At 44.9% G+C, this 12,507-nt stretch overlaps 1 protein-coding gene across 4 annotated transcripts in view; it reads left to right on the top strand.

Annotated features, from left to right (window-relative positions):
- The window catches only part of PIAS1 (protein inhibitor of activated STAT 1), a 53,050-nt gene that overhangs the window by 23,183 nt on the left and 17,360 nt on the right, over window positions 1–12,507 (top strand). For 3 of the 4 annotated variants that reach the window (XM_068695249.1, XM_068695247.1, XM_068695248.1), the window contains exons 3-6: window positions 9,342–9,426; window positions 10,034–10,081; window positions 11,575–11,665; window positions 12,266–12,400. In XM_068695249.1, coding sequence (XP_068551350.1) covers window positions 9,342–9,426; window positions 10,034–10,081; window positions 11,575–11,665; window positions 12,266–12,400 — 359 coding nt within the window. Of the gene's footprint in view, window positions 1–4,253; window positions 4,335–4,423; window positions 4,536–9,341; window positions 9,427–10,033; window positions 10,082–11,574; window positions 11,666–12,265; window positions 12,401–12,507 lie in introns of those variants that run through there. The other variant, XM_068695250.1, reaches the window with a different exon arrangement.

Here is a 12,507-nt window from a genome sequence, read left to right as displayed (position 1 = left end):
TCCCCTTGGTTTTCCGCTTAGGAACTCCTTTAAATAGGAGAAGTTTGGTTGTTAGTTTCTCAAGGGAAGCTGCAGCTTTCACTTATTTTTTTTTTCCTTATTTTCAGCCATCAGTGAGTGCATAGGCACGGCTAATTGGTTGGTTTTTAAGCATGGGGCCAATTTTCTAAAAGAAACTTCTATCGCAGATAATATCTCGTGTGTGGTGAAATGTGTTTACTATGAGCTGAGTAATGAGTACCCAAATTCTGCCAGATTCTTAGGGAAGGGACATCAGATCGTTAAACAACATCTTAAAAATCCTTCTCGTTATAGCGTATGTCATTGCTAATTGCTTTAGCTCTGTGGTTGTTCCAAAAAGCACTGTGACTGGGTTACAGGTCCTTGTTTACCTGTCTGTAACGGGAGATTAACCTTTTCTTTGCAATTTCAGGGATTAAAGAGGTTACGGGCTATGCTGTGGGATATACGTACACACTCCTATAAAGCTGTCTGAAACACGTAGAATTTGGAATTTGTGCTTCTGTGCTGAGTGATGCGGAACACAACGGTGGGTCTTAAATCTGGGCCCTAAATCAGAGCCGTGGAAATGGGGCTTTTTGCCTACGTTTCTCAGCCTCCTCAAAGAAAGGGACAAAAATGAGCTGTTATGAGGAGTCCGAGCATCGCTCCCACAAACCGCCGAGTCCTGTCTGCCAGGTGCTGCCTCCATCAGGTGGAAGGAGCTTCCCTGCCTCTGCTGAGGCTAATTTTGCTTTGCCTCGGTCCTAGTTTAGCTTCTTAATCTGTGGGCTCTCAGTTCACTGGAGAAGCCCTGTCCATTTCCCTCCTGGTGCCTGGCCTGAAGAGAGCAGTGAAGTTATGTGCTTACAGCACGCCTGCTTCTCTCTTGCATTTACCTCGAAATTTTCTTTTTACACGCGATGGATCACGGACACGATGCCTTCCTGAAGGCAGAGCCCGAAACTGATCTGACCAAAATCTTCAGGGTGGCTGTAGTTCTAGCTACAGCTATTAAACAATTTAAATCAGGTACAAATCTAGGTTGGAAGGTATAAAAGTTTTGTTTGGCGAGTGTTTCACCCTTTCGTCTATCAGCAGGCTGATCTGTTGCTGTGTCTAATCGGTATCATGGTTTAGATGAAAGTCACGCTTTTACTGTCTTCTCTGTTTGTTATTTTTTTTAAATGTGCTTTGCGGGAGGAAGTTCAACAAAATACTCCATTCTCAGCTCGGGCCTGAGCCATCTGACTTCCTGCTCGGCAGCGTTTAATTGTGCAAGAATGAGCTGAAATCTTCGCTCCTGCGTCGTGCTGGAGCAGAGCTCGAACTACAGCGCGCTGGGCTTTCTCTTTTTGGCTTCGGCTTTTATTTGCATGTGGTATGCTTCAAGGTCACATATAGAGAATCTTTCCATAGGCTGCAGCCTGTTTCTCTCGAGTATGAGGTAGTTTTACCCAGCTGTGTAGCTCCTGTGCTACAAGAAAAGGAGAATTATTTCTTCCCCTTCACCCCAGCAGATTTCTGTCTCCCCACGCTCAGATGCCCAGGTTCCAGGACCCTGCAGGATACGGCCACTTCCAGACACTGCAGCTCTGATGTAAATGGAGCTAGGAAGCTCCCTCGCTTCCCAGGATCAGATTAGGGTATCTTTTGGATAATTTTAGTAGGAGGGATTATGGCAGACCACACAATTTACTCAAAATACACAAGGAATCCACGAGCACTCGGTGAATAAGCTCGGAGCAGGATCCGAGTGTGCTGAGGCTCGGGAGCGTTGCTCACACAGCGTGAGGGAGGAAGCTGTGCTATTACAAGGTGTATTTTTAAGACTTCCACTCGCAGCTGAGACACTGGTATCGCTTCACAGATGCTAGAAGTGCTGCTGGGGCTTCCAGTCTTCAGCTTGGACCCTTACAGATGGTTTAACCTCCCGTTAGGGTGGCTTTCAGGAAAAGGTGGTGTGGGTTGTGCTGCTCGTAGTACCGAGCTCAGCAGGGACTCTGTTATCTAATCATAAACTTCATATTTATTGTTTTGCCTTCCTATTAGGATTATAAAACTCGTTGCTAGCTTGTTAAGACCAAAAGCACGCTAGAATGGGGGTGGGCCTCGCAGTGATGTGGCAGTGCCAGCTTCGTAGCACGGCTCCCTTGGGGTCCTTACCCACTGCCTGTGCTCACAGGGACAGAAGCCAAGACTACCCAGCCTGAGTGGCAGCAGTGGAGTTTTTGGGACATGCATTGAGGTGTCTGGGTAAATCGAGTGGCTTTAGCAGGGTCTGGAGGCTCCGGTGGGCTCCTTCCCTGCAGCAGCGTGGTGGAGAAGGTCTGCAGTGGGGAGCTGTGGGCTCATGGGGTTTGGGGCCACTTAGTGCATGGGGTGGGATGGCAGGGGGAGAGCCCTGGCACTCCCAGTCGGCGTGGAGCTGGCCCTGTTGGTCGCCAGAAATCCGTGTTGCTCAGAAACGCAGGAGTATGTGACCGCCATAAAGAAAACAAACCCAAAACCCCATAAATGTCTGTCCAATTGCACGGAGCTTCCAGCTGATCTAGTCTTTTTATACAACATATCATGAGAAGTTATAAAATGCATAATACTTATGAATTAATTGTAGCCCTTGGAGTATTTCCAGGCTATTTCTGTACGTGTATATTTAGGCACTGTTTCAAATAAGCTCTCTTTACTCCCTGCCTTTCCCACCCCCACTGTAGCTATGCCTATTGCTTCTGAGTATTAACTGTTAGCGGCGGTGACTAAAGTCAAGTAGAATCTGCAAATGGTCCTCAGAGATGAGTGCAGCAGACTGATAAAAATTGAGCTCGGGTTCTGGTCAGTTTTAAGCCCCAGGATGTGATGCTGTCACTTGACAGCGATGCCGTGTGGTTGCGAGGGCAGCTGTAGGCCGTGGAAGCGGGCTGGGAGCTGGGCCCTGCACACAGGGGCAGAATGGGTTTAAATTTCCTTAAAACACTTCCCTCTGAGGGGTCTCGAAGTGCCTTGAGGTGTCAAGGTTGTGCAGTGTCTGCTGGGGTAAGTGGTTGGGGTGAGGTAAAGGAACTGAGTGAAGGCAGCAAGCAGGGGGGTGACGCAGAAGCGGTGGCTGGGGACACGCAGGGTGCCAGGAGCTGGGCTCGGCGGTGGTCCCGGTGCCCACAGCTCAGGTAGGAAGAGCCCTGTGCAGCCCCACGGCCCTGCTCTGCCCTGCCTGGCACCCGATCCTGCTTCAAACTGGGCTGACACAGCTCTGGTGGCCCTCAGGAGTTGGGTACGAGGAGGGAGTTCTCCATGGTGAGACCCAGAACGGGTTACCTGGAGAGGTGGCGGTGAGTACCCCATGGCTGGAGGTGCCCAAAAGGGGGCTGTGGGTGGCCTGGGCCCATACCAGGGCCTTGGGTCAGGGTCCTTGTCACCCCCAGCAGCTCTGGGCCCGCTTGGTGTGGCGGCGGTGCTGCTCGGCGCTGAAAGGCTGCGGTTAATGGGAAGGAAGCGCTGGCGGATAAACACTTGCATTACCCACGAGCTTCATAAATTGTGGTGGTTTTCAAAGTGCTAGCGGGGCATCCGGAGGTGCTGCGGGTCCCCAGTGAAGGTGTATCGGTGTCTCCTTGGTTCTGCGCCGTTCAGCAGCTTGCTTTTTCCCCCTATGGCTATTACCAGGTGCTGTAGCAGGCATTCGGTCTCACCTCCCAAAAATCCTCCAAAAATCAGGCTTGCAACTGAGCCCCTTCCTGGATCGATGCGAGAGGACTTGGGCAAGCTGCATTACCAGTATTTATGTACATTATGTTACGAATTTCCTGGTTCTCTGGCTGCTGAGCACAATCCAAAGCCTGCCTGAATTTTGCCTTTTTAAAAGGTGAATGTTTGCTGTGCCTCCATCTGAACACGGCAATTTTCTTCCTAGCGTGGAGCCGGCGCGTTAAATTTTCAGCTACTTGAAAGGGGCTCGAACGTGAATGGGTACAACGCCTTCTGCACGAGCTGGAAAGGACGAAGAAACAAAATGTCTGGTGCAACAAAATGAGGCACCTTACGTGCGGGGGGGGAGATGCACACGAGTATTTATGTTGGGTTGACAGCTTCTGCAGCGCTTAGGCTTTTCTGGTCAATATTTTGACAAAATTAACTGATCAAAATTACGTACTCGATTAGCTCAGTGAATAACCAATTAGACAGCTCTTGTTTAGCTTACAGCATCGAGCAAAAATTTGCTGTAGTGCTGCTCCTCTTGCTTAACATAACTGTTGCTGCTCCCAGAAATAAACATGCGATTATTCCGAATCGCTGGGAAAAGGCCAAATCGGAGAGCTCAGGCCAACAGAAAAGCGAAGGTAATTGTTATGGGATGAAATGCAAGCTTAATTCTAGCCGGTGTGTTTCTGCATAAGAAATTAATGAGTTCCCTTTGCTATTTAATAAGCTACGCTCCGTGCAGATGGATGAAGATCAGCCTCAGTTTATTGCCCATCTGATGGTCAGCTGCTGTCGCGTTAGGAAGCATCGGTGCCTGCAGCTTTGGTGGAGGCGTGCAGGTATCTGGGTTTTGAATGGGACTTTAAAGGCTGGCTTTTTCCTCAAGACAGCGAGAGGTATTTCACTGCAGAGAGATTGTGTGGCTATTTTTAGCTGTGGGTACTGGTGAGGTGGAACAGAATATTTTTAGAGCTGGGGAAAATGCAGCCACTTGAGCTGCATTCGAGCCACTTCTTTTTTTCACTCTGATGCTGTAGATTTTATTTTGTTTCAAAATAGAGTAGAATTGGTAGATTTATCGTTATTACTTATATTCATTATCTTCATATATAAAATATTCATATAGATTTTTAATAAAGTGTTCTAGCCCTATGAATGGTATTCCAATGTATTAAACTAGTTTTTTGCTCAAATTTTGAGCTCAAACTCATCACTCGTGTGAAATGTTCAATAAAATATGCAAGCAGCAAGGCGTAATTGAGTCACTCTCCCTTAATGCATACCAATCCCATATGTTGTTTGGATCATTACTTGAAGGAGGAAAGCACGAAATAATTCGGGAGACTGTGGTGATAGTGAAATGGTAAAAAAGAATTATTTTGGAGGAAAAACTCTGCTCTGCAACGTTTGTGTAACGTTTTGGCATGTTAGCACGTCTTGCACTGATGCTGGGGACCTGCAGAGGCAACAGATCTGAGCATGTGCTGATTCCTGATGAATGTATGTATGTGTCCACAAGGAAACGTGGATTTTCTTCGTTGCTCTTCCCAGCTCGAAGCTGGCTGAATGAAGTAGTAGCGAATCGTTCCCTGCAGCACCCCCTGTGAGCTGGGAAGTGGGTATTTGTATGGCTTGTCTGAGACCGTTCCCGCTGATGCTCATTTAATTATACAAGTTTGCTCGGAAAGCTTTTCTCTTATGCACTTTCAAACATCTACCCTTCCAAATTCCTGAATTATTCAGGAAACTTTTTAGCAGCAAGGTAAAGCGATACTTGCGATTCATGGCTTTTTTTTTTTTTTGAAATTCTTTGTTTTTAATATGTAAATGCAGAACAAAAACCCACCCGCTAGACGTTCGTGTGCTGTGCCTCCTCCCTGAGATTGCAGAGAAGTGGCCTACAAACCCCTCCTGCAAGCTCTAGCGTTCACAGAGTGCTGGAGAAAAGGTTATAAAATTGAATAATTTATAATTATGGGGAAAAAAAGCTTCTGGCAACTTTTGTCAGGGTGTTCGTATGAACTGTTGCCTTGGCTAGATTCCAGCTTTATTAGATTACAAATTCTATTTTAATCCGTTCAGTTTGCAGTTGGGGATCTATTTCTGCGTTTCTTTTGTTAAATAATAATAGCTGTTTGCAGGGCATGGTTGGAGGTTTTTAGCCATAAAAAAAAAATGATTTTCTCGTATGAAACTGTATTTTCTTCTCTCTGGTTTTAATCGTACTCCAGAACTGTGAAAATAAACCGTTGTTTGTCTCGTCAGGATCTGTTTGGTGTTCCTAAATCCAGCAGATAACACCAGATGAATTAATAGAAATCTGTTATCTTTTCTACACTCTTGAAGTCCAGGCTTCCAGTATCTCTTCTGTGGGAAATCTTGAAATCCTTAGAAATGGGAGCTCGTACAGTCAGAGATGAGCTTGGAAGCCTCGCATTGAACGGTGGAGCTGCTAAATTAGCTCCGTTTAATTTGTTTTGTTGAAACTTTCATGCATCGTTTGTAGGGTAAATAGATACAGAAATAATAGATAAGGATATAAAAAGATAGTGAGGAAATGTATGGAGAAAACCACAAATGAAAAAAATAAAATAAAATCCTCCTTCCCCTCCCGGGAGAGCCTCGCGCTTTGTTTGCAGCACACCGTGAGGATGTGTGAGCTGTCACCCCGCACCCCCTAAAAACAGGAGGGGGAAGAAAACGACCTGAAAAACCAAACCCCAAACCCTACAGCTCTGCTTCCAGTGGCATGTGAGGTAGCAAAACTGAGCAACCAGCTGGTTTTCACGCACGGAGCACCGTCTGGCTGCAGCTGTTGGCTCTTCCTGGCCGTATCCCACCTCTCCCTGTCGTGCCGTGGGGGCAGAGTGGATGTCAAAGCTCGTGAAGCTCAGCTCTGCTTCCAAGTGGGGCAGCCTCAGGTTTCCACTGTTGCTCCTGGCTGTTTGGTTGCTTTTGCTGGTTCTCAGTATGCCAAGAGCATAATGTAGAGGTGCTGGGTGGCGTGGCCGCGCGTCGTCGTCCTCTGGCTCCAGTGCTCCGTCCATCAAGGGTTTTGCAGTCTTTTAAGATCAGCGTTTGGATCATCTTGCTCCAATTAACAAGTTGCTTCTTCCTCCTTTGCATTTTGGCCTTGCTCCCACGGTAATCGCCAGGCTTGCTTGTACACAAAGCAGCAGGTTGGAAACGCTGCGAGGGGGATTAATGCTGCTCCTAGGGAAGGCTGAGCGGCGCGTGGTGGAGCTCATCGCTGATCACTGGGGCCGTGGATTTGTGCTTACAGATGTTGGGATGAGTGCATCCGAAGGTAACAGCCAGTGTAAGAAGTAGTGCTGGGGGCTGGCTTGCTCTTGGAGCCCCATCTGGCGATGTTAGGAAGAAACCAGCCCAGCCCCAAAGCCTTCCTCCATCCCTTTTTTGCTCGAGGTGGGCTCTAGTTAAGGGTCGGTTTAACTCCAATATGTGCAGCACAGTTCTAGGTATTGCTCACCTCTGTGATGTTTTAAAGCTTTTGGGTTTCTGTTGCAAAAATAAGCATTATTTTTGCTAAAGCCAGTAACAAACAGAGGGAAGGGAATGAATTTGGGGACCACTTCTGCTGGTCTGCTTTGTGTTCCTCACTACACCAGAAAGCCTTTGCAGAAATCTGGGTTAATTCTGCCCTAAAATTGGGAATGCTGCAAAACTGGAGCAGGCCAAAAGTTGCGCAGCTGAAAGGGAAACAAGATTACTTGGGAAATCTGGTTTTAGACTTTCCTTTTGTGATTTTTGGTAACTGCTGTTTAACTTTCTTAGTTTTTAGTGAAGGTAGCCTTAGCTTGATGCCTTGTCCTTGTATTAAAGGCATTGGAGTTAGCAACAAAAGCTTCCAGAGACCTTCCAGAACTTCTCTAAGAAAACCAGAGCTGGCAAATTCTAGGATAAAGCAAATAATACATAGGAAGAAAAATAAATTAATAAATTCAGGCTACCTTAAAAATGTAAAAAATACGAAATAATTTATATTCATTCCACTCTCCGGCCCGCAATGCATTATTTAACATAACTGACTTATCTCGCGTTGATTACTCTGGTCCTGCCTTTTATAACTAAAAATAGCTATAACTTTTATTGTTTGTGGCTCGCATATAACATCTTTTATAACACATTGCGTAAGCTGTGTTTGCATTTCCTGCAAATCCTTACGCTGTGATATTATGGCTGGCTGTCATCTTGAGTCCTGCGTGTTTTCACTTGAAGAAATGGAACGGAGAATATATTAAAATAAAAATGGTGTTGGATGACACTGCAGGCAGGAGCGTAAGGAAACATTCACTTGAGGCTGTGCTGCACCCCAGCCCGGGAGAGCTTTTGGACCTGACAGCACAACCTGTTATTAATACCCGTGCTTTATTTCCTATTTCTGCACTCCAGGGAGCACTCACGGTATGCCCATTATGATATTTGTGTAGGAAACGACCAGTAAAAAAAATAAATACATGTATTTAAAAACAAGTATTTTGTCATATAACTTAATGCTTTTAGAAAACACTGGCTATAGGTAATATTTTCACAAAAATAGAGGTTCAGGATACTTTGCCTATTCTTGCCCATCTGGCTTTAGAGCAGCTGATAAATGAACTGCACGTGGATGCTGCATAGAATGTAATAAAATGCCAAGGTCTTGTACTGCTGTCATACGAGAGAGGTATAAATGTAATTTTGTGCGATTGCTGCTGTTAATATTTATACGAAGTCAGCGTCTCTCCTTTTGTTGGTTCCAGCCTACCACATGCTGTTTTTAACCAAGGATCTGAAGCATCACCCTGAAGTATTCACTCAGCTGTCACTTAAGAATGAGTCAGGAAACGTATTGTAGTAAAACAAAAAAAGGATAAATTTTTATTAGGCTGTGAACAATGGTGCTGTACTGAACATTCAAATGCTAATAACTAAATCGAACGGTGAACTTGCTCATCAATACGGGTATTGAAATGAAAGTTGTCACCTGTCAGACACTTCCCTGGGAAGATGATGATGCTTTTAGTGTGTGGTTTTTTTTTTTTTTTTTTCATTTTCATAGCCATTGGGGATGGTTCTGCTGGGTGGTGGTGCCTGCAGCCCCCCAGAAGGGGTGTCTTTGATATAAGCACTCTATTGGAGTTGTTTGCATATTATACATTTGGTGTACCTAACTCTATAAAATAGCTTCTGGAAACGTGAGAAGTTGCACACCTTGTACTTGTCTTTCTGCAAGCCTTTACAGGGTAATCCATGATCTCACGTGTTAAAGGAAATGAAGTGATTGAGACTTCCTAAGAGGGTTGTTTTTATTTAATATCAAAGAATGCTTAATGTTGAGTTACCGTGACTGATGGTCTTAAGCTGATTTATCTCAGTTTTGCTGCTGCCTGTATTGCTTTTTTAATGTATATTTTATATATGAATATAACATCTGTTTATTGTGTTTTTATTTGCAAGAGGGATTAAATGGCAAACTTCTTGTTGGCTGTAAAATGGCTTACAGAAACAGATATAAGCCGAACTAGTGGGCTTGCCATAAAAACGTGTGTTATGTATATGTGAAGGTTTAATGAAAGGAGGTTGTTCTATTAATTATTCTCTATTTGCTGTTTTTAAAGTGACGATCTCTTGTTCTCTTCTAGCATCAGATAACAGTCAGCGATTTCGAGAAACCTGCTTTGCGTTTGCACTGACGCCACAGCAAGTGCAACAAATCAGCAGCTCAATGTAAGTGAGTTTGACCAAAAATACAGCATTTTTTTTTCCCCCCTTTAAATTTAAAAGCTCAAATACCAAACCTAGCTCACCCCACATAAACCTAGCTCACTCCACATCTTTCATTTTAAAATGCGACCTTCAGCAACACAAATGTATGCAAAGTGTCTCAGAATACTCATGTGGGGAATGTTTTTCTCCTTTGCATGATGGAGAAGAAAAGGGCGAGGAACTAAATAACACCACCACTGTCTGCTGGTTTCCTTTGCACTAAGTGCTGTGTAAATTCATAACTGCCCTGCCTGCAGCCCTGTCTCACCCTCAGGCAGATCCTTTAGCTCTATGTAGGTTTGGTGTAAAGATGTTCCTAAAAGTGACCAACAGAATTTTCTTTATAGTATACAAAAAAAAAAAAAAAAGTAGGCAGATGAGAACGTAACCGGTTTATTCACCTTGGAAAAATAAAAAGTGCACTGTATCTTGAGTGGTGTTTTGACTGACCAGAAGGCAAGTGCGGTATGTAAAGGGGTTTACGTACCTCTTACAGCAAACCCTGACAAAACATGGCAGAACCTGTTACACAAACAGCATGTTGTAACTTGTCTTCTCTCTTTGCTAGGGATATTTCTGGGACCAAATGTGACTTCACAGTACAGGTCCAGCTAAGGTATGTATTCCTGTGATCTGTTCTCGGTGTTGTTGATTTAAAAAATAAAAAATAAAAAAAATAAAGCCAAATATTTACTCCCCAACACGTCAGGCTTTCCTGTATGGAGAAGAGTCTCATCCTGCTGTAAAGCTTGCTGTTGCCCCCCTTGGAAAAAAAGGGAAGACTTAACTACTTGTCTCTGTTCCACACAGCTTTCCTGAAGCTCCTGGTGGCCCAACATCTGGCACGTCAAAAATTCTGCATGGACTTAGCTGTAACCAGCTAATTTCTTCCTTTTTTTTTTTTTTTCCTCTCTTTTAGGCTGCAACCATCAGGTTTGAGGTGCCTGGGCCTTCACAATTTACATGCAGGGAGGGTTATTTTTTCAGCAGAGAGGTCAAACACAATATCTGCTGGTTGTGGCAAACCACGGTCTCCTTTTCTTTAGGGAATGGAAGGGAAGACTTCGGGAGTGACCAGTTCTGGTCTTATAACCCATCAGTTATTTTAGAGGCTTTGACAATCTTATCATAAGTTGATTAAATCCTACGCATCCATGTAATTCTGTGTAAGTCAGTACAGGTGACTTCACAGCTTACTCTCCTCCACACTGGCTGTCTTGCCTTTCATCCTCCTGGTCCTGGAGGCTGTCTCAGTTCTCTTGCACTGGGTCTGCTGCTTGCATGACCCCACAGTGAGCAGAAAACAGCTGCTTTTGGGGCTCATTCACCGGGACGCCCCCATCTGCTGCTGATCAGCAGGTCGGCCTGGCTTGGTGTGGGGTCAGGCGGACAACAGGACGAGGAGGAAATGGCAGAAGATGGGAGCAGAAGGCAGCAGCCCTTGCTTGCAAGCAGCAGGCTGTTAGGGTCAGTGTTGAGTAGCTGTACCCCCACAGGGGGTGCTTTGGGTGGCTGGGGCAGGCCCCTATAAGAAGCCCAGCAGAGTTAAGAGGCTCCTCTTGGTCTGTCCTCTAAATATCTGCTCTCTTGGCCTGTACACGTTTTATAGGACAAGCAAAGCTGTATTTTTTTCTTGTTGCTCCACCAGCAAATAAGCCTTTGAAATATCAAAGCCTTTCCGAGCTTAACTGGGAAGCTTGAGGGAGGCACCAAGAGAGCATTTGATGCTGTTTGCTGGCGTTGGAGTTGAAGAGGCTGTTATGTGCTGTCCTCTGCGAAGGTCTTACATTGAAAAGTGGTGGGAAGGAAACGTGGATGATCTCTCTCTTGTAACAGGAACCTGCACATCTGAATGAGTCCTTTGTTAGGCAGACCCAGCCTGAGGAATTCAAGACATCTTGATGAGAAACCTCTGACTGCCTAGATCCAAACCTGTAATTTTGGGGGTGCTTTCCTGCTTAATGATCCGCACAGCTAATCTGGGAACTTTGTTTAGCAAGATTTGGCATGTTTTCACAACTCAGTGGGAGGAAAAAATGTTCATTCTAGCAAGTGGTGGTCTTTAAATTACATCAGAAATGAGTGGTGATGGAAGCTCTTTGCTTTTAGGTTTTGTTTATCAGAAACCAGTTGTCCACAAGAAGATCACTTCCCACCCAATCTGTGTGTGAAAGTAAATGGGAAACCATGCAGCCTTCCAGTAAGTAAGATGTTATTTTGACATACATAATTGGATAGCAGTGGTAAGAGCTGTCTGTCAGGAGTTTGCCTGAGAATGTATCCTAACCTTTGTTTTCACGTTTTGGAGCATTTGAATGAAGATGGATAGATGAATGAAAAAGGTAATTAAGTAAATTGTTTCTCAGGAGACCAGCCAGTAGATCAGGAAGATTAATACTCTGAAAGCATGACAGTAAATTTTCATTTGACAAGCATCCACCGAGCTTGGCTAAAATTGGACTATTTTGGAGGTTGCGTGTGCTGGGAACAGAGCATCAGTGACCAACAGGAGTAGTCCTGGGGCAAAGCACGGGGTTGGGTTGAGCAATGTTAGCTTGGCAGGTTGAATAAGAGCACTGAGAGACAGCAAAGCTGCCTTTTAATATTCTAGCAGGCAGGCTTAGTGTAAAGAAGAAGGACTTGTGAAATATCTCGTGTTTGCTGTCCGATAAGTGTGTTTTTAAACTGAAAACTCAGGTGGGACACAGCAGATACTGCCGTGGGGTTGGGGGGAGCGGGGAGGGAGAAGGCAAAAGCACTTTTCTTATTTTGCTGAGAGAAAAAGTACTTTGATTCGCAGGGCTATCTTCCACCAACCAAAAATGGTGTTGAACCAAAGCGACCTAGCAGACCAATCAACATTACCTCACTCGTCAGATTATCGACGACGGTACCAAACACAATCGTTGTTTCGTGGACTGCAGAAATCGGAAGAGTAAGTGACTTTGCTTGGTGCACAGCGCTGTCTAAAGCTTACTGATTTCTGCTTTGGCATCTGCTTGAAGGATTTGAAAGATAAGCAAGTTTAATTGTGCAGAAAAT

This window comes from Anas acuta, chromosome 12, assembly GCF_963932015.1.
Source record: "Anas acuta chromosome 12, bAnaAcu1.1, whole genome shotgun sequence".
Classification (NCBI taxonomy): Eukaryota; Metazoa; Chordata; class Aves; order Anseriformes; family Anatidae; genus Anas; species Anas acuta.
This window is presented reverse-complemented; position numbering and strand designations above follow the sequence as displayed.